Source organism: Melanotaenia boesemani, chromosome 15, assembly GCF_017639745.1.
Source record: "Melanotaenia boesemani isolate fMelBoe1 chromosome 15, fMelBoe1.pri, whole genome shotgun sequence".
Classification (NCBI taxonomy): Eukaryota; Metazoa; Chordata; class Actinopteri; order Atheriniformes; family Melanotaeniidae; genus Melanotaenia; species Melanotaenia boesemani.
The window spans coordinates 16,200,188-16,223,347 of record NC_055696.1 but is presented as its reverse complement, the minus strand read 5'-3'; the positions used below and the strand labels follow the sequence as shown (position 1 = coordinate 16,223,347).

At 37.6% G+C, this 23,160-nt stretch overlaps 1 protein-coding gene across 5 annotated transcripts in view; it reads left to right on the top strand.

The window, feature by feature from the left end:
- The window catches only part of gabra1 (gamma-aminobutyric acid type A receptor subunit alpha1), a 33,484-nt gene that overhangs the window by 5,777 nt on the left and 4,547 nt on the right, over window positions 1–23,160 (top strand). For all 5 annotated transcript variants that reach the window (XM_042007702.1, XM_042007701.1, XM_042007699.1 and 2 more), the window contains exons 3-9: window positions 449–561; window positions 1,598–1,665; window positions 3,365–3,585; window positions 5,653–5,735; window positions 6,826–6,969; window positions 8,581–8,733; window positions 22,621–22,823. In XM_042007702.1, the coding sequence (XP_041863636.1) occupies window positions 449–561; window positions 1,598–1,665; window positions 3,365–3,585; window positions 5,653–5,735; window positions 6,826–6,969; window positions 8,581–8,733; window positions 22,621–22,823 (985 nt within the window). The remainder of the gene's footprint in view (window positions 1–448; window positions 562–1,597; window positions 1,666–3,364; window positions 3,586–5,652; window positions 5,736–6,825; window positions 6,970–8,580; window positions 8,734–22,620; window positions 22,824–23,160) is intronic.

Below are 23,160 nucleotides of genomic sequence, written 5' to 3'. Positions count from 1 at the left end.
GATTTCTCTGCTTCCATTCTTTGTCTCACTCTCTCCTCTCTCTATTGTGCCTACATGCGGATTTGCGCCCACATGCACATGTGCACTTTGAGCAGTTTCACATCCTGATAAATAGCATAATGTAAACTAACAAACATGTCCCCTAAACAGGCCAGTAAATCACTTATTAATTCATCATACTGATTTAAAATCTCATGTTCAAACACGAACTGTAAATTTGCAATAAAAAAAGTCAGTTCTTAACAGTGTTTTTCCATAAGTGTTTTTACAATGTGATTTGTGATGCGTAGTTAAACAGAGCCTTCTTGCCATATCTACAGGAGTGCGATCATCTCTTTTTGTCTTTGCAGTGTGATTCTGTACAGAGTTGGATGTTATTCCGTGGAGAGTTTTGGCTGTGGTTTTGTATTTTAGCTGTGACTTTAAATCTTCTTCTTTGCTTTGCCAGCTCTGGGCAGAACGGCATGACAGATGAACAGAAAGATAACACTACAGTGTTCACCAAGATCTTAGACAGCCTTCTGGATGGCTATGACAATCGCCTCAGGCCAGGACTGGGAGGTCAGTAAACCCAAGTCATTGAATATAGTTCGTCTCTCATGATGGCTGTTTGGACTTATTATTTATTTATTTTTTACTATTTCTTTTCAAAGATGCAAATGTCATCCTAGAAATAGTTTTACTTACCACAGGAAGGCACAGAAAAATATCTATATGACTGAATAATATGGAAGTGGGCTCATTTTCAGTGTCAGACTATTGTATGATCATTTAAATAAAGAAGTGAAGAGTCGTCATTATTTACCTGCTGCTTTTGTGAAGTTGTCATTACACCAGGACTTCCTATCACGCAGCGACTGTCATTTTTTTTTGTGTGGGCTTTTATTAACTCCATTGTCAAGTCACCATTGTTAGGGAGAAAAGCAAAATGGCAGGGAGTCTGAGAGACAAATCCTGGAAACAGAAAATGAATGAAAAAAAGATAAAGAAATAGAAAGGGAGAGTAAAAGAAAAAGGAGGGAAATATAATGTAAAAACTGTGAGTGTGAAGGATAGGGAGGACCGTGAGGTATGATGCGGCAAGCATCAAACAGACAGGCGAATGAAAGCCAGCCTGCTAGAAGTTTAGCAAGAAATTATGGATCATGAAGGGTATCATTCATAAATCATGCTTGACAGCTGAAAGGAAGAAACCTTCTCAAGTACTTGAACACACATGCACAGACACACACTGGTCCTCTTTGTCACCTTCTTCAAATAAATCCTGACCCAGAGGTCCTGTGATGGTTTTATGGACACAAGTTGCGTGTTTGCAGCAATGCACAAATTGTTAAGAAACTGAACCTTTTTTCTGGTAATGAAGCTGACACTGAGACCAATAACATCAGGAACAGTTATCGACTTCTAAAATGGGCATCTTAATATTGTTTGTGTGTGTGTATGTGTGTGTATGTGTGTGCCTGTCTAAGTGTTAAATATTGCTGAATAGATTGAATGGATCAGAGGCTATAGCCAGGTGGTCTTGTATTAACAAGTAGTTAGGGGCTAATGAATGCCACCGATAGTCACTCACTCTGGCAATTTCCTGCTTCAACAGAGCGTGTAACTGAAGTCAAGACTGACATTTTTGTGACTAGCATTGGACCAGTTTCGGACCACGACATGGTAAGACTCTTTTTGCCTCTGTAAATGTCACTCGTTTCCCTCTGCCCCCAAACTTCACCCTCACACCTGCCTTTGAACTGCTCCAAAAAATGTATTGAATTGAAGATTAATCCTATTAATTTGTAAAGTTTTAATAAAACTTGTGAAGTGTGTTTATTGTATTTGTTGTGTTTCACTTTACGTACAGTTAATGCCACCTCTTCTTGTAAATGTACCTGCATGAAATTTGTGACTTGGTTTTCTTCCTACATTATCATTCAGAGCAAGAATTATCATTAACACTGAAGTGATAACCCCGTACATTTCTGTCTTTACACAGAAAACTAGATATCAGAGTTGAAGGACAAATGTAAGGACAAGTAAATGACTAAATAAAGTCTACAAATGGTGACTGCATTTATTTAAAAAGAGCCAGATAAATAAAAGAAAAAGACTGATTTCCCTTTTTCTTCTCAAAATGAGTTCCAACTACTTAAAAAAAGCCATATTTCCTCCTGTGACATGAGATCTTTAATAATCATTTCAATGGCAATGAGATTTTATAGTAGGTGGCCGTAAATACAACAGCGTTCCGATAGAAAAATCATCATAATATAGAAAAGTGCTATTACAATTTCCTTATTCCTTTTTACGTTCTACTATCATCAAAAACTGCAGGCTGTTCAAACCTGAGTATCTGATCTTTGACCCATGCACACAAAACCAATTAATCTCATTCAAATGATTTGCTCTTTTTATATGCACATAAAGTGTGTCTACTCTATTTGACATAATCTCAGTTAATTGCAGTGGCTGACATGCAGGCCAGGACTATTTTGCTGCTCTGTGAAGGCCAGAAGGAAGAACTATATAATGTTTTCTTCATCTGTAGCCTTTCTCTATCCTCCTCTATTACACTGAAGCTCTGTTTCAGTTTACACTAATTATCTTATGAGAACCAAGTTGGAAAGGGGGCAAAGAAAAAAAATAAATAAATAAAGGCTGTGCTGTAATTTTTACGGGGTCTCTTTGCTGGCAGGCAGTCATGTGGAACCATTAAAATCTCCTCTTAGCTATAGTCATTAGCTGGCTTGAAAATGAAATGCCCTCCTAATTTTATGTCCAGTGCTTCTTTTTGTGTCCAGTGTAATTTAGATTACTGAGCAAGGAAGTTTCCTAAAGATAAATGCTAACTGTAGTCATTTTTTTGCACTTACCTAACAATGCAATGTCAAATGAGTGGATAGCAAGGGATCCTCCATTTGCATATTTGCATTAACCTGATCTGACTATAATTATGTAAATAACTGAGTGGAAGGAAATGGAAAGGCAACCACAAATATTACTGTCTACAATAGAGAACAATGGCAGAACAATGGGGCATTCTTGAGAAGTTACTAGACAGGAAACTATGCACCTCCATCCACTGGATCCCCACCACTTTGTATGCCAAAGCTGTTAACTTGAAGAGACAGTTACCAGCAGGGAAACTGGGCCACGACTACCACAAGAAAGTCAAAGTGACATGAACAAGAGAAAAAAAAGAAAGAAAAATGTTAAAAAAAAAAAAAAGTTAGAGTATGAAAAAGGGCAAAAGGGAAAAATAAGGTTAGATTACACAACATCTTTTCCTAGCCAGCAGTAGGTAAAGATAGAAAGGAAAGTGCTGTAGGACAGCAAGCCTGGCCTTTTCTTGACTTCTTTACTTTTACACCTGTAGGAGTACACCATCGATGTCTTCTTCAGACAGAGCTGGAAAGATGAAAGATTAAAGTTCAAAGGCCCCATGGCCGTGCTACGTCTCAACAACCTCATGGCTAGTAAGATCTGGACTCCGGATACGTTCTTTCACAACGGCAAGAAGTCAGTGGCTCACAACATGACCATGCCAAACAAGCTGCTGCGAATTACAGAGGAAGGAACATTGCTGTATACCATGAGGTAGGCTGACGTCATCTACACTACATCTGTGCAGAAAAATATGTCGGGACAACAGTTAAAGCATGAGAGAAAATCAATAACATCACACTGATCAAAAACAGTGAATCTGCTTAAAATGAGTTGAAAAGGAGGTGACTGACATTGTCTTCACAAACTGACGAAACCATTGAAACCTGGTTGATTTTACACACAGTGACATAAACACAAGGAATTAACTTGTCTAAAATGTAATACTTTTAAAAAAACTACCACTAAATGACAAAAAAAAGAGCTAGTCTGTCAATGCTTGTCCTGACCTTGCTGTTCTGTTGATGGTACTCAGCCCAGTCTGTTGCTCAAGCAAATATTACTCAAACCAAATGATCCACTTTTGTGCTATTTTAAACTGATGATCAACATAGATTTGTTGTGCTAGTATCTAAGTGTGTTTTTCTTTTGTGGGTGTGGGGTGGGTGTTGACTCACTGCAAAGCTCAGATGTGTGACCATGAAGTTAATATGTCACTAGTTATTACTGTTGGTTATAATATGGTTAAAACTGATGGTTTTTATTCATTATACTTACATACAGGGTTGGAATTACACAGGGGGCTTTTAGGGGCTTTATTGTCGAATGTGCACAGCACCTTCCCACGTCACATGCACATCAATAAATATTACTACACTGTAGCTTAGCCAAAACAATGGGTTTACTCCCAAAAAAAACATTATGCTGCAACATTTTGAAATTGGTACCATCAGAAACATCTCATACAGAGATGTAAAGGTCTTTAAACAGACACAAAAGGCAGCCAATAAAGTGGTTGCAGTTTGTTGGTGATAAATCACCTGTTTTCTTTGGAAAATTTAATGTATTTAATAAGTAAACACACAATGCTCACAAAGTAATTATTTTCCTTTAAGAATCATCAGGAATCTTATAGAAAATAGAATAAAATATAACCTAAAAGTGGATTATTTTTAGAGCTCCCCCTTTGTATCACAAGTTAATGTTTTCAGTTGAGCTCATCTGGGCATGAGGGGTAATAAACAGCCCCTTAGCTCTTCTGTAATTTGAACCCTGCTCACATATATAAAGGTTCCTTGGAAAAAAATAAATGATGGTTTTGAAGAAAATTTTATTTTATTCCTCTTGATTTTGGATTTTACTTGGAAAAATGTAATTGGAAAGTGTTGTTGGTTAAATGGGATAGAAAATTAACTGTTATCATAAAGTACTTATGTAAATGAGGAAAGATCCAAAATGTGTTTATATGCCCTTCTTCTATTCTGGTAAATCTTGAATCTAACCAAAACTCTTCTCAGTTACGCGTTACTTTCAAACAAGGATGATTCACTATGCTATCATATTTTTATTTTCATTTCACTTCTATTTTTCAAATGTCCTTTAGAGATTGCTGCACCACATACAGTTTTATCACAAACTGTCATATAACCCATGGTAGTGTTCACCAGGAGCACTATCATAGCTGTTAAACCTAATTTATCACTTTGGAGATGCTACCTGACATTTGCGAGCAGCTGAATTTAGAAGCACTCGTGGCACCTCAGTAGCCTTCAGTAGAGGGAGGGTAAATAAACTCCTCATGACAAGACAGACCTTGATGCACACCACAGACCGATGTTAATGTGAGATGTCTAAGGCAAGGATTGTAAAACATTTGTTTCAACATGTTTACCAAGAGGGGGAGGGGAAAGAGGCAGAGCCCATATTGGTGTCACAGATGAGTGAGATGAGGGATAGATGGGAGATTAGTGTGTCACGGGTGGCCTGACATGCTGTTTTTCCACCAAGCTGTAAGGAAATAGAAGCTCACAGCTCTGGGAACATTTCTGTCTGGGTAAAGATGGTCCAGCTTGAACAGTATTTCAGTGCTGAACAACTGAAGGAAAACATTATACCACAGCTCCTTAGTGTCTAACCTGCATTCCACCGTAATACTTCCAACCTTACTCCAGCACTGCCTGCATGATTTCCTTCATCGGTTTAGCTGCATTCGTTGTGTTTCTTGCTTTCTCTGCTACTTTACTTGCTAATACTCAGTTTATGTGTTCATGAATCTTCTAGGCTTACAGTGAGAGCAGAATGTCCCATGCATCTAGAAGACTTCCCTATGGATGCCCATGCTTGTCCACTGAAGTTTGGTAGCTGTAAGTAGGCTCTATACTAAATATAAATATTGATTAAAAATGTGTTCTCACTGCTAAAACACACAAAAATGTTGTTATGAGAATGCATCATCCAACTGGAAGAGTAAGAACAAGGAGCATAGTAACAGCCTTCTCAGTGAACCCTGACAGACCTTCCAAGTCGCTGGCAGGCATGCAGCACGCAGTACTTACCGTAATATTGCCAGAGCATCACACCAGCTGCTCACTGCTGACAGCTGTAGCTACCCAGCATCATGCTTAAGAAGACATAACAAGAGATGGAATGATGGAGGATGGAGACAAGAACAGAAAATGTGTGTATGTGTGTGTGTGTGTGTGTGTGTGGAGGAGGGGTTGGTTGGAGGGGAGAAATGATGGGGACAGAGGCTGGTTTCTAGGGTGTTTGGGTGACAAGAGCAAAAAATACAGCAGCATTAAGCCAACAGAGAACGTCATGCTGCCTCTGTGCTACTCCTCAGACAGCTGCACAGCGTGAGTGAGGAGCAAGCCTTTAACTCCTTTAAACTGAACTCACTTGTTAAATATTTTAGTGATGAGCTCTCCTCCTTATGCTGCAGTCTGCAGTTGAGCCATCCTTTCCTCTGCAGTGGTCGAGCCACACTGCAGCTTTGACAGGTTGGATAGCCAGGGGGAAGGTAAAAACTGACTTGGCTGCTTTAAGGTCACGTTGTCCTGTTGGGATGTTGTTTGCTTATTTTCTTGTAAGATGACAATGACATTAAATGGCGTGGCATGATGTGACACAACATATTGCGTAATAAATTGTTTGAGAAAACCTAATATATATAGGTATAGATATAGAGACAATCTGATTAGATGATAAAAGGAAAACATATTAGAGAGTGGAGATGAGGCACACAGACACTACAGGCAGGATAATATGTTTGAATAGCAAATAAGTCTAAACAAAAGGCATTGAAATGGGAACAGACTTGACAAGAAGAAGAGATGAGACTAAATTTGATGAAGACAAAACTGATTTTTTTTTTTTTGTTTGTTTGTTTTTGTAAACTCCTGAAATCTCTTACAACATCATGGAAAGAATTTACACATTCTGTTTTTCTGTCAGATGCCTACACCAGAGCAGAGGTAGTCTATGTGTGGACCAGAGGGGCTGCTCAGTCTGTTGTTGTGGCAGAGGATGGCTCCAGGTTAAACCAATATGATCTGATGGGACAGAGTGTGGATTCCGGTGTTGTGCAGTCCAGCACAGGTAGGTTTCAGCTAATGATATGACATGTTACATTGCTTATGTGTAAAGAGACATGTCAACCTACTTGTTGCTGCTTGCCAGTATATATATATATAAATATATATATATGCAGTATTTAGCCCTTTTCGTTTTCAATCATTGAACAATCCTGAAATTGTACATTTTGAGAACTGATGCAGTTCATAAATATCTTCATGACATCAATTTTTTGATCTTTAAATGACAGACCATGTCCTGGATTCTGTATTTCCCTATTGGCCCCACACATGTTTATTTTTTACTCCCATTTCATTTTGGTCAATTGACACTGGCAAAAATTAGTTACTGCTTAAAATGGGTGACCTGTTTGCAGACAGTAATGCTCAAGATGGCAGAATCCCTCCATCCCACACATGGAGATGTCTATATATGTCCTATAGACATTATAACATCCTTAATACTGCTGTCACAACTGGATCTTCACTGCAGGTGAAGGTTTGAATTGGATTACTCATTTTATTGCTGTCAGATTACTATCAGATTCCAGATGAGTGTAATAAGGAATGTTTAATATTTTCATCCTGAAATGTTTTTTTAGCTGCTTTTGTTTAGGTTTAGGATCTCTGTCATGGTAAATGACAAAGGGTCATTTTATCACTTTGTTCCTTTGACCAGTTAATGTCCTTTGGCAGCTTTGTTTAACACCCATACAGTACATGATCATGCTATAGCAGAAGCACCTTTGTGTTTGACAGATTTACAGGGAAAACATTGGTTATGGGCTGTTTTATGTTTCTACACACTTTCTCTTTGTGTCAATTTGAGTTTGAGTTTTTAAAAAAATATTGTATGTGATGCCAGTGTCCCATTAAAGGGGAAGAAACTATGCCATGGGAATCTTTTTGATTGCCTTTTAGGTGTGGCGAAGTACTCAGGTGAATCCGTAGCCATGTATTTAGTCATCTTTAACCTTAAATATTTTAGCCATCTTTTTTTATCAGTATCTAAACCTAAACATGTATTTTCTGTGAATGAATTGAAACAGTTGACAGCAAAAAAGAAAAGTGAAAATTTATTTGAAGGGAAAGTTACCAAACTTGCTTTTTTTCTTCTTCTTTTTTATTGTCCAGAGTGTAATGCCACTCTCCACCCTCTTAATAATTAAGCTATATCACATTGATAAACACACATTTAAAGTAATACAGCCCATAAGGTTGATATAGGTTACTAATACAAATATTGGCATGCGAACATGTGAAGACATGCATCAGTTTTGTAGCCCAAATTAATTTGATTTGATTGTTTTTATTTATTTATTGGCACAATGCAATCTGGCTTTTTCCTTTTTTTTCTTGAATCTTAATTTTAATTTTGACTGTCACAAGGAACTGATGAATCTATATTGGAGTCCTCTTTCTGTGCTCATATAATGTTAATAGAAAACTGCTGTATAATGCTTTGAGACCTAATTTTCCATTTACTTTTTACCCCTTGTAATTCTGTCAACTTGGATTAAAAAGGCTCTCTAAACTGAAGTTAAGATTAATCACTGTAATTGAAAGTGGTGACCCTCATTAAAGTCTGTTTGTGCTATATTGTAAGTTTCCCTTTCTTTTATCTTGCTGTCAACAGGAGAGTATGTGGTGATGACAACCCACTTCCACCTGAAGAGGAAAATTGGTTACTTTGTGATCCAGACATATCTACCCTGCATCATGACAGTCATCCTCTCCCAAGTGTCTTTTTGGCTCAACAGAGAATCTGTCCCTGCCAGGACTGTCTTTGGTGAGTTGTCTGCTCTCTTCTCCTCTAAACATCTGTGGCTACAGAAATGAGCCCATCAGCAGAAGGTTTCAAATCTGTTCTTAGAAAATCCATGTGGAAGATGAGGACACATAAGGCACTTGCTCAAAACTATAGCAGCTTAGACGGTGAAAGTAAACCAGCTGGGATGTTTGGGGACAAGGCCGGCTTTATGCAGGGGCAAGAGGGGGCAGTGCCCCCTCAAACAAACATTCTGCCCCCTCAATCAAATGCGCCGAAATGGGCAAATCTCTCCAAACGCTCTCTCCCCTCTGTACTGAACTCTGTGTGTCGGAGCTTCACAGGATCCATTGTACTGTCTTCAACAAGTCCTTCCCACCACCACAGAAAACAACCAATCAGTGTTTAGTATGCAAATGAGTTGACATACAGCCTGATCTTGCGGTGTCATATTTCTCCCCCTCGTAGAGAGAGCGGCTGCTGAGCTCCAGCGGTAAAACTTATAGAGTAAAGCTCTGTTAAATGTGTTGTAGCGATACTGAATAAATACTTATAATAACAGACGTATTTATTGCATCTATTCTGTCAACTGGGGTTTGTTTCTGTTCTATTTAAACGTGTCTACGCCTGTTAGTAGGAGCAGTGATCAATCACGCACGGGCCATAGATGTGACTGCCTCCTCGGTACTAGACTGAGGGAAAACGAGCTGCGCATATGAGACCCCTCAAGCTCCGCCCAGCCTTTAGTTCAGCATGCTAGTTTGAAGAAAAAAATAACAGAAAGTTTCACTCTACATTCCCGCTGCTTTCAGCAGTTCAGCTCAGAGCTTCATGTATGCCTTGTTGGTTCTTAAAATTTTGATGAAGGATCATTTAGTTTTTACTCATTTTCATTTATTATTATCATTATTTCCCCCTGAAGATTCACTGCCTTATTTTGGTAGGGGGTTTAATTTTTTGCTCTGTTATTGTTGTGCTTGATAGTTATGATTCTTTAATCATTATGGTCTATATACAGACAGAAACAAACACACAGATAGTTGAGTTTATTGTTATTAGTTTCAAATTTATTCAAAATGCTTAGACATCTAATGGCTGTCCAATAGGGCAATTGTTATTTTGTTGGTTGTTAAAGCTTTGATAATGGATCATTCTTTTCTTTTTTCTTACTTCATTTTGTTATTGATATTTTCTGTTCCCCCCCTGAGGGATTGCCACCTTATTGTGGTCAGGGGGTTTGCGTGCCTCAGTGACTCTAAGAGCTATACCAGCAGGAGCTTTGGTTTCAGGTGGGACACCCAAGCTGGACAGGTCTTAGAGTAGAGGCCTGACAAAGTGCAATCCATTTCTTTGAAGTTGGACTCCACTAACAGCACAGTTCCGTTAAAGAAACACTTAAAAAACAACAACAAGAAAATGCTGAAGTATGTACTCATAATGCCCCCTTCAAATTTATGCCTGCCCCCTCATGTATGCATTCCTAGAACCGGCCCTGTTTGGGGATATTATAAAAAGCAAAAGACCCTGGAAATAGTACAAAGGCTTCATACAGCCTCAATGTCATTATGCAACAAACTAACTTGCATATTAATTTAAAATAATTGTAATGACATTTTTAAATTATTTAAGTTGACTGATGATATTAAATGATCATTTACATAGTGTGTTATAAGTCATTAAGTATCAGTTTGCTTTCAAAAGTGTTTTACTGAGATTTACAAATAAATTGTAACCCATAATGATCCAGTTTTGTTTGATTAGTGGGATTATACTGTCACATAGTAATTTATTATATTAGAATGGTACATTACCAGATATATATTGGTTTTTTTTTTCAAAAGTTTTCAATCAAGATAAATTAATTACTTCCTTAGAGCATGGTGCATTTGGCTTATTGGAACATGTCTTAATTTTAGCAACACCTTGCAGATACAAACTTCACATACAGCAAACAGTGATCCTACGTTTGCTTATTTGTACAAACAATGCATGTTTATCATCTACACAAGGCCCACTTTACCTTCTCCTTCTCTATGCTATGTTTAAATGATAAAACACAGGAATAGTTAAGTAGTTTAGAAAACAGGTGTGTTTTCTTTCTTGCTAAGAGTGTTGCAGGCAAGGCTGGATTAGCCCTAGCATGGCATCACAACTGGAAACTAGAGGAAACAGTCAGCCTGGCTTTGAACACTTCTAAAGCACATTAACATGTAGATTTGATTAGCTGACTCTGTGCACCGATTAAGATATAGCAAGAACAAGGTTTTACATGCCTTAACACTTTATTGATCATTGGGTGGGTATAGAGACTTCTTGGAGTTTGTTGATTGCTCTGAAACCTCACAGCGATGAAAAACAGTTGTGTCAATATAACGCTCAAAAGCTAATGGGTTTGTTTCCAATAATGGCAGAGAAAATGCTACAGGACATTAAAAAGATTAACTGGCCAATAGCTTACTGAGACCAAGCTTTCTGCACAATATTTTCTATCCTGCTCTGTTCTGTTCTGTCTTCCACCAATCAGGTGGACATGAAGTTTAATCAGTTGTGGCTAGCTGCAGCCGAATTATAAGCACAGCTGAGTGTGAATTTAGAATTACGTGCTCTGAATGTCAGACTACAAGTGTGTGCGTATGAGACGGCCTGTGTGTCATTTCAATGTGCTTTTGTGTGCATGTGCACATTGGCCAGTGTTATATGTGCATTTGTGTTTGCATGTGTCTGTGTGTGTATCTAGTCTGCCTCTGTCTGTCTGTCTATCACACTGAGGTCTTACATAATACCACCCAAAAGGGAAGCTCATGCTTGTCTGCAGCATGCTCTGTAGCAGCAAGGCGCAGCAGCAAGCAGAATGTCCTTGAGTTACCTCACCCTACATGCTTCCTTCTTCCTAATTTTTTTTAATCTATCTCCTACACTCACATTTGCATTTCTTCTTCCTCTCCTCATGGATGTCAGTGTCTCCTTTGGCTTATAACATAAAAGATTCACCAAAATCCTTCCAGAAGCACCAGATTTTGCAGGTCTGTAGTCTCCAGCAGGTTTTCGTACTCTCCCTGCAATGTTTTGGTGTCTGTTTGTGAGAGCTGAGAGGGTTTCGTGTGTGTGCCACAGCTTGCTACCTGCGGTGCTCGTCACGTGTCGAGGGGAAATGAGGATGGCCTAGATTAAATTCAAATATCTAGGGCATAAGTGTGTCCCTCATGCTACCATTGCTGGTTCTGCTTCATGAGATTACATGCGTACAGTGTGCACACATGCATGTGAACACACAAGCACGCACACACACAATCACAGCTGCATAAACAGACACATACATTTTTATTAAGACAGAACAGCAGACAAATAAGTATACTGTATTGGTCATTCGTGTGATTAATATCTGAGACATCTGATGAATGAGCCTGCTTTCAAAGAGGTTAAAATGTCAATATCACCATAAATTAAATCATTACGAAGACACAACACACAATCAAGATTTCTTATAGTCATCTCTATCCTTTGACTATTATCCAAACAATAAGCCAAACAATTATACAGTATATCAAAGTATTTTCATTTGTCTTGTGGTGTCACAAGGAAATAGTTCCCCGAGTGTCCTGACAATGAAGCTCTTTTATTGCCTATATATTTTTGATCTTTGTAAAGAATATGTATAAAGCAACATAAATAATAAACTACCTGGCAGAGTAAACCTGGGAATTGTGTGCAGTGTGTTAGAGGCTAAAGACTTCCAGAGTCCCACTGCTTGTAATGTTTGCTCTGCATTTGGAGAAAATGTCTTTCATTGCCTTTGTTCTTCTAAGTCTTGCTGTGTTTTTATATTCCTGAATTTACACTCCCAAACACTGACAATTTATAAAAGCCCCTGTTGTCTTTGATATATGTAAAAATGGTTGTTTGCATCAACACACTGACAAACCAACCAGCAACCATTATCATGAATCCTTTTATACTCATGTTGAAACCGGAGAGAGAAAGGGGAAAAGTCACAGACTTCCTGTAGAAACATGGACCTCCACTTTGAGACCAGCTTACAGCAGGGGTTTTAATTCTTTGCTCTTTTGCTTTTGTTTTACTTACTCAATTTGGTTAGGCTTTGGGAACATAATTTCCTGGTTGGGTTTGGCACTACAACTGATTGGTTAGGTTTAGGAAAGGATTGTGGTAAAGTTTTTAATTCACATCATTGCCTGTAACAGTACTGACATAAAAAATGGAGCTTCTGGCTATGATTGACTTTCATTAAAAATAAATAAATGAACAGGTGGACAAAGTTTGCATTATATTACACCATCATAAAGACAACTGGCAGAATTTATTTAATATTCTACTTTCTTTTATCATTTTATTGGTGCTTCTAAAAGACTAAAAGTAACACCTAAGAAATGGTAACAGAGGAGTAGATCGAAGATGAGTCAGGCCAGAGCAGGGTGGCTGTGGATAAAAAACACATACATTTGGGGTAAGGAAGAAACCTGGATTATTAAGGGTTTGAAAGGGTGCACACACCTTGGTGTGTTTACACACGTTGGTGTAAAGTGAACACAAGTCATCAGTTGAATTATGCTCTGGAAAACATAACTGGAAAGATGACTGTAGTGTCCCATGTCAGAGTTATGCAAAGACTAAGATTAGAATAATTTCATATTTAAAATAACATCAATAGTCACAATATTACAGTGCTTATTAACATCACAAATGTCTTTCAGGACCAAGTGTATGAATTTCTTTTTAAAATTGTGTCTACTGTAGGAGAAATTAGTAAACCTGGAAGATGCAATATAGCCGTTTTTCTCACTGACACCTATTCGCAGCTTGATTTTTCCTTGTTTTCATTTCTGAAAAGCATCAAAATGGATCAAATGAAGCACCAGCAGTAAGAATAAAATAACTCCTGTTGTCATCTGTATCTTCATAGTTGTGATCAGGTGTCCAAAGCTGACAGAGAAACAACATTAATGTGAACAAATGCAGCACTGAAAAGCTTTTTTTTTTTTTTAAATTATATTACATGACTATGAAGCAAAGCATAAGCAGTAACTCTTTTTTCCTTAAAGCCTGCCCTGTAGATGAATAGGCAATTTAAAAACACAGCAGTGGGTAGAGTTATCTTATTCATCACTGTACCGATTAAGAGGCTGATTAGTTTATAGCTAGTTCGTTGTAGTGGAAAACTGTTAGCAATTTATTTCTTTGCAGTCCAAATAAAAACTGAGAGGAATCAGCCACTGATGGTGCTGTTTTCTCTTTCCTCCTCCTTCTCCTCCTTCATTCCTCCTTCTCGGTCTCTGAGCTGTCAGGGACAGCAGCGCTCAGATTAGCCTGCTTCCATCTCTCTTTAGAAGCGAATGGCTGGGTATTTATTGGTTCCCTCATGATGCTGTTTAATGCATCTACTCCTTAAAGAATAACACCTTGTATGCATGTGAGTGGGTGTATACAGGAAGTTGGGTGTGCATATCCAAAATCTTATACACAAACACAAGCTCACACATTTATACGCGAATGTGGGCACGTGTCACTGTGCGTGTTTGTCTGCCACATGTGATCATGCTGGTTGTACGCCAGTGGGTATGCTGATAATCATGAACGCTGGTTGACATCGTAGGCACTGCTGTTATTTACTGTAGCATGTCTGTGTGTGAGTGTGTGCGCTTGATTTAAATCTCACAGCTGTGGTGCTGGCGTAGTCATTTAATCACCTGCCAATCATCATGTCACTTTATTTCTTCATTTAAGTAAACCAAAGATGATTTAGTGATGCTGAATGTAGTGTGTGTCTGAGTCAGGCATCCGTCAGGCGTCAGTTATTGATAAGGCTTGAATATATGAGTGCCTGCAGCACAGTGGGAATTTTAATAGACACCTAACCAAGACAGTGTCATTTGGGAGTGGTTGCGAGAATGTAAAGAAGTTGCTTGACAACTCCCCACTCGATTTACAAGATTCACCACTAATGCACTTTCATACAATAATATGAGATCCAGCTGATCATTGTCATGCTTTTATGTGTTAAGAAAAAACTCCATCTGCAAAGATTGATTTGTATCAAAAGATAATTAGAAAAAAAAATACATTTGGGTTTTTAACAGAATACCAGTGTTATGTCAGCTATGTCAATTTATTTCATTGTATATTCAAAGCACTTGTTTAAAGGAGCAGTATGTAACAAAATAATATATCATTAAAAACTGTGTTTCGATTGGTATCTAATCGCTTTGCTAAAATAACTATTAGTACAGCAGAAACAAGTTGTCCAATAGAAACCACAATCCTGCAAGTTTTAGATGTTTTCCTTTTTCAAAACACCTGAGCAGAACTTGATAAGCTATGTGTTAGAGCCATCTAACACACCTGATAGACATTGTTGACATCTAAATCCTGCAAGACTACGGCTCTCTAGAACCAACCCACAACTTACCTACCAAGTTGTAATGAGCCACTTGCTGTGGGTGCACATTCATGACAGCTGCTGTATTGGTGCCACCGTTTTTACTATGGTGTCCCTGAATGGACAGACAACTCTTTGTGTAAAGTGAGAGCCCTTTAAAATTTAATGAAAGGCGCATAGAATACAGTACAAATGTACATGATTTTTAAGTACAGTAATTACCTGTAGTGTAGTCATCACTGCACCTGAGGCTACTGGAAAGTTGCTATCTTTATGGCTGGATGTCAGTAATTCTTACACACTCTAACATTAATGTTTCTGATAACAAAAGTTGAACATGGTTAAGTATTGAAAACAGAAATAATTAAATAAATAAATCTACCATTGGTTGGATGGAAACACTGTAGAATAATTTTCACAGCTGTTACCTAACCTCAAACTCAAGCGATTATACCTAGAATCCCATACAACCTGGTATGAGCCAAACATGTGAAGTAACTATAACAATTCCCACACCTCATTATATGATAGTGGCATGTAATGTGTTTGAATTGATGTGCCTGCACCAGTCTAGTTTTTCTTGATACTGATATTAGCTGTGTCGCAATTCAGGGTCTGCACACTTCAAAGTGGGGACTCATGAGCTACATACATCATTGTGATGCAGCAACCACAGTCCCAACTCGAAGGAGCCTCCGAATCCACCCTACAAACCCACATTTTATTTGGCCTAAAACGAAGGCTGCTCCTTCATGGCCTTCTTTTTTTCATTGCACACAAGACGGTGGCGAATGAGCAACCAAGCTCAGAAGAGTCACTTTTTTTTGTCTTCTTTTCGTTTTATAAACTACAATTTAGTAGAAACGGGACAAAATCAAAAACATGTTTGTTAAGTGGTCACATTTAAATTCTGTAATATTTGATACTCATTTTTAAGGGGTCAAGGAAGTGTCAACCAGCTGGAAAACAACAGAGCCTCAGACTGTTTGTTTTATATATATATATATATATTTTTACCCAGTTGGTGTTAACATTCACTGAAATGTCCTATGATATACAAAGAGTAATTTCAGAAGTTTAAGTGATTTAACGTCCTACATTGTTGCTATGTCAAATTCTTGTTAGCTAGGTAGACTGTCCCGTTTCACGAATGTTAAGCAGACTTCAAAGTGTCTAGACTACAGGGGACACTCTGTAGCCTACGAAGTCTGCACACTCCGAAGTGCGCAGACCCTGAATTGCAAGTGACAACCTCCTGTGGTAAAATGGGAAGCCTATGAAGAAGTGCAAAAAATTGCAGTTCACCCCTCATTCACTAGGGGCTGGCTCCAAAAAAGAGTCAGTCCCCAAAGACTCCTATGTAAAAAGACCAACTTCACAGCAGAAATAAACATGTTTAAAACCTGGTACAAAGGTACATTTTAGAATTAATAGGTCAAGTTTACCTTTATGACAACTGTGAGGGGGGTGGATTTTTTTCTAACTCATCCGTTTTGATGTTATTTAATCTTGAAATTTGGCATAATTAGGGGCGTGTCCTTTTGATTGACATGTATCCAATCTCCACGGCAAGAAGAGAGAGTGTAGCACAGATGCGGTTTTTAGCTGGCAAACAGTGCAGCTTAGCTTTAGCCCACCTACCTTCATTAGCCGGTTAGCTCAAGTTAGATCCGAGTTGGCTCAGTTAGCTCTTAGCTACAGGCAGCTGAGAGTTTGATAGACGTCAGTCCTCCACCCCTACGATCACTGCCCACCTCCCAGCTCCGTTATTTTGCTCATTTTTGTATTTTCTGGGAGCGACGGCAGGTGCCAAAAGGGTGACGCTGCCAAAAGGGCGATGGTGGGAACTGGCCAACGAGCTTTACTTTTGCTCTTCAGAAAGCTACAGGTGATGTCACGGAGGCTACATCCATCTATACAGTCTATGATTGGGACACAACTATTTTTACCAGTGTTGGCACTAGTATCGGTAACAGTATTGCATTAGAGATATCTTTTCAGCAGATTATTGCATATAGAAACCAAACATAACGTTTTAATGCTTTAAAATGATGACCTTTTTACAGAAGCAGTCATCTCCTACTATGAAGAAAAACTTCCTTGTATTAAGTCCACAGCCTTCAAGTGAAAGATTGCCAGTTCAGATCCTATCCTTCAAAACATTTTCCTCAGTCTTTTCATTTCTACTTTCATCATTACTTACTTTTCTGCCTCACTTCCACTCACTAATGGAAGAGGTAGGATTAATGTACATTGTAAAGCTAAGTAAATAAACGTTTGAGTTTGAAAAAATAGACATTGTCATGGACTATGTTTTATACCAATCTTTTGGCAGTTTCCGTCACATGAGCTGACTACCCAGCACAAAAACATTGTCTAAAAGGATTTCATCTCCTCACACTGAAGCCTAGATGTTTTTGGGAGATGTGGCAGAGAAGCATTTATTTAAACACATTACATCCCCCCCACCACGTCAGTTCATTTCTTGTATTTCTGTAACATGGGGCTGAACTTGTGGTTGAATCCTAACACCTTCATGTCATCCCACTGATGTCTGTGAGGTGAAAGCCATTGCATTAGCCATAGAAAAGCATGACAGTGTTACACTATTAGCAATAAATCTTGACAAGTCTTGTCTGATCTGTCTTTGTTCTTTTGTAGCTGTGTGTTCAAATACCATAAGAAGTTTCTAAAACTATTAATTTTACCATATTTATTTCAAAATCATTACAGCATTCTGCCTAGAGGCCATATTTTCAGTTGAACAGGCGAACAGGCATCCTATTTACAATGTACTTTTGACCCACATTTTAATTGTCATTTGTGCTTGAAACTGGGGGGGGGTACATTTTCCTGAAGGCTCAATCCTTCTGACATGTCTTTGTCTGTGGTGTGACTATGATGCATTGACTGAGTAGCCTACTGCATTTGCTGGTTCGGGATTGGTCAGATTATCTAAAAGAAGAGTTGAATATTTGTCAGTTATTTAAGGGTTGTCAGAAATGGGCTTCAGTTTCAACAAAGCATAAATGAACTGCAAGAAAGATTAGTATTAATAATAACACAATGATTTTGTGCCGCATGAAGAATTATTTGACCTTAGATACAGAAAAGATAAACTCTGAGGTTTTTAATTTCTTTTTAGCCAAGCATGGAGCAGACATATTACAGACAATTGAGCACTAATGGCCTGTTAGTGTGGTGGCTGACAGACATTAAATCCAGTTTCTTTAGGCTTTACTTTATTCTGCCATTAACTTATTACCCAAGTGGACGTTATTTGCCATACACTTTCCAAAACTGCCATTTTGAACTTTGTGTCTGTGTCTGTAGTGATATATAAAAAACTCCTTTGCCTGAGGCAACAGTGTCAACTCTCCAACCTGAAAATTGTCTGCCTTTCCTTATGATTCATCACCTTTAATCTGTAATTCATTTCTACAAATTGTCTTTTTTCTCAGCATCTTTCTCTATTTTTTGACATCTCTTTTCTATGAGCTTGTGTGTATGTGTGTGTGAATATTTGAAAGTGATCCTTTCCAAAAGCCAAAAGCAAAGATATGTATCACATATATCATATGTCAGTACATGTCCACACAGAGCTAAAGTGAGTGGAAGGAACTCTCAATATTGGAGTTGCACCACTATTAATCCAGTGAGAACTTTTCAGATCAGTGGCTTTGTTCATTAACAGTCTTCAAAGCCTCAACTCTATTAGTTACAACACGTCAAATGGAGTCATTTAAAGCCAGCTTCGGAGTCTTGTTCTAATGAATCAACTTGCTAGTGTTCTTAATGACTCCTAAGTAGGTCTATCACCAAGCACACACAAAGGAGGATTGTTTTCACTCAAGGCTGAAATCGCAACTCTGCCTAGTTAGCACAGTCACCCCAACACACCTTTACACAGGTGATTGTAAACAATTGGAGACACAAAATCCTCAAATGCATTATTGTGTGCAAGCAGTTAAGCAAACTATCTCTTATTAGAATGAACTCCATGGATGATTTAATATGTTAATACCAAATAGCTTCACTTCACCCTCTTTTTTTTTTTTTTACTTGTGGTATTAACACATTGCAGTCAATGAAAGGCTTGTTTCTATGACAACAGAGCTTGTCAAACACAGTAAACGATATCAGATACCAAGCATCAAAGGGCTTTTCTAAGACTTGTGTAATACCCAGTGGAGCTGGCTTCATCCTCCCCCTTAAAAGACACTGGTTTACTGGTGAACAAAGTGTGTGATACACTGTAGTCTGGTCTCACCCCCCAGTTCTTCACCCGCTACCTTATCAGGGACATTGACATCAATTTTAAATACACTGGACAATTCTTTTTTAAAGTGCAACATTAAAATTGAGAAAGGGCTACATGAAGCATCCGATTTTGAGTCTTGAAGATGTTGAAATGAGGTGTGGAGATCATAGTTGTTTTTTTTTAATGGTGCCTTGTGAGTGAGACTTTTCTTTTAGTCAAATTATATTTCCATACAGAGTTAAGATGTCTTACTGTAAAGGGTAAATGTTTTAAAACATGTTTTAATACAAAAATAGGCATTTTATTCCAGACACATTTCAAATGTAGTCTCCAAATTGAAAGAAATTTAAAATACAATTACCTTAATCTACCACCACTCCTAAAAAATCCTTATAAGGGCTTTACCAGCTATATATGATGCAAACACTTCAACAAGCCTCATTTCATTTCTACTGTAGCTATATTTTTCCCTTAGCATTTCCCAGATCAGATGCAATGGATGTTTCCAAAATACCTGCTGTGGCAGGTATTTTGCTGGCAAAATGGTTTTCTGGTTTCCGTAGTAAATGTTTCTGGCACAAGGCTAGCAAGTCAATGTAAGTCAATGTTAGAGTTACACTTCAATACACTGTAAAAAAAGCAATCTTTAACTAAAAATGTCTTAAATCATGACACCATGCAAGTTCCCCCACTCAGTTTACTTTTTATGTGACACTCATTGTGTACTAATTCTGTAAGTTCTTTTTACATGTATGTTATGCTATATGTAGCAGCAACTTATATGAACTTGAGGTATTTAACACTTTATATCTGAGTGAAATGTAGCATAGAGGAGGCCTTACAAAGCTGCCTGTAGCAGGTAAATAAAAGCTAAATGAATTTCTTGCATTTGGCCACCATTATCCCTCGTCTCATTTTCCTTTGTTGACATTTTCTTAAACACAAACTGGCAACATATGAACAGATTTCTGAGGCAAAATTCATGAATAATTGACCAAGCATCACTCCATATTTTTATTTCTCCTGTTGCCATGCATTCCCACACAATTAAATCAGGAAACCACACAGTGGCCTACTTAACAGTTGGTGCAGTGCAGCTCATGGTTGTGAATGGATTATGTGAAATAACATAACTTTAATAATATACATACCTGTATGAAAGTTGCTATTTAAAGGTGCATCCCAGTGCCTGCATTTATTGTAGATAGAAAAAAAAACTGCATGAACTCCTGCTCCACCTGTGCAAATCATTCATATGGACAGTTGCCTTCTGTCTACACACCAAATTAAAGGGAAAAAAACAATTTCATCTGTAAATTACTCAAGAATAAATACCTTTGACCTACTTACAGTATTTTCAATTCCCTTTTGGGTCTGAATGAACATCAGAAACATATGACCATGCACCCCGTGTTCACACTATGCAGATCCAGTAAATCCATCAAGTGTGCCTTGTTCGGTTATAGCCAAAGACCAATCATTTATTTGGCTGTGAGTAATGAGAACATAATAACCATCCTTTCTGGTTCATGCCTCAGCACCCAGTCGGCAGTGGCAAAAGCATGTGAAAAGAGAGTGGGAGGATGAGGAGTCTGTGATTCATCACTTAGCACTTCACCAGAACTGAGGAGGAAGTAAAAAGAGAATTCATAATTTTGAAGGGAAACAGTAACAATTTGGGGACATCTGTAATAACCCAGCACCAGCTGATTTTGAATCTTGGAGGTTTCAATAATATCACGAAAACGGCAATAAGATCTAATTGCATTGTTGATGATGCTTTATTTTTAGGTCAACTATTACTTCTTTCTAATGCACATTTCCTCTATTCAATATATAGGGTGCAAAGTTTAAACTTAGTATTATTAATGGTCTTTGTAGATCAGGAGCTGGCCACAGGCTGAACTACAGTGAATTTTTACCACCTTTGTCAGAGTTCTTTTGTTTTAAATTGTTTTGAATTGATGGCCCTCTAGTGAAAATCACAATAAACAGATCATCAATCATCAATATTAACCTAAATAAACTGCAGATTTATTACACATTTTCATGTTAATTGTTTGTGTGGAAGACCGATATATATATATATATATATATTTATATGTATATATGTATATATATATATATATAAATATATATATATATATATATATATATATATATATATATATATATATATATATATATATATATATATATATACATTGTGCTCATGTAGAATATATATATGAATTATGAACATATATTTTTTATTTATTTATTTTTTCTTCTCTGATAACTAATCTTTAAATTCATCTTCTCAGCACTAAGGAGTTAATAAGAGAGACAAACAAGTTGTTTTTAAAGGTTTCAAATTAATCTGACAGTCGCACATTTCTGTGGATCCAATGTTTTTTTGTACATGTAAACATCTTTCCCCATACATCATGTGAGTGGAAGGGCCCTCTTTGCATATTTCATATTTCCTCTACAAAGCAGCTGTTTTTTCATGATAGTCCAATCAGAGCTGGTGGATTTTTTGCCGCTTGGGCTAATGTTACATGTTGTGTAAACATCTGCAGTAGGCTGGTCAATGAAGAGTACCATACTATTAAATATGGCTTTGACCCAGTTATTCTCTTGCTACAAAGCATCTCATCACAGCTTTCAAGTAGATGATGTTATAGTTGAGCAATGTGATTTTCTAGGGTTGAGCACCCTGTGTCAACTTTTAATCCAAAATACCAACCAAGGCACGTTGGATTAAAAATGCTTTTTCTTAAATCGCTTTATTGCATAGGCGATTAGATGGGGTGTTCAGGCCAAATTTGGGGGAAAATGTGTTTTCTTGTGCTAATTCTTCATCAAGAGCTCTCAGGCCAGTTATATCTGCTACATTTACATGTAGAAAGCTCCATATTTCATGAACAAATAATAGAGGAACCACCACCACAAGATTGTATTCTTAATAAAGATGAAGTAAATGAAAATATGTCCTAATTGAGATAAGAAAAAAAAACTACTGTCAGTATAAATCTTTTATTTGCTAGTGCTTTAAAGGTACCTTTTTAATAGTCCACAAAGAATTTCCTGTTTTTTTTTTTAAGTATTGTTTATGTTTAAATAAAAATTTAAGTGGGTTTGCAATGTTTTTTATTTTGTCTTTTAAATAAAATCCATACTACTTTTATTACCAGTTTACACATAACCACTCACAGCAGCACAGGAACGAGGATTTAACCATGTTTACATCTTGTTGTCTATCTTCCTGCAGGAGTGACCACCGTCCTGACCATGACCACTCTCAGTATCAGTGCCAGGAATTCTCTCCCGAAAGTGGCCTACGCCACAGCTATGGACTGGTTCATTGCTGTCTGCTATGCCTTTGTCTTCTCGGCTCTCATTGAGTTTGCAACAGTCAACTACTTCACCAAGAGGGGTTACGCTTGGGATGGGAAAAGTGTTGTACCAGAGAAGGTATTTGAAAATCCTTTTAGTTTCTTTGCATTGTAATGAAATCAGAGAAAATAGAGAAAGGGCTTAACATAAATATGTGATGTTAAGGTCAAGAGTGCATCAAATTTTAACAGCATGAAGGAAAATCTATTCGGTAATAGACTCGTCAGACCAGCCAATCAGTTTTCATTAAAATAAAAATCAACTCTGATTCTTTTGTTGTTTCAAATAGTTTTTCTTTCTTACACCAGGACTGCACTTAACTATCAAGCAGGCTGCTCCAGGCAGGGAAACATTTAGCCGTTGTCGCCAGCTCATCTAATAGAAAATGCTATTTGAGAAACATGACATGAACATT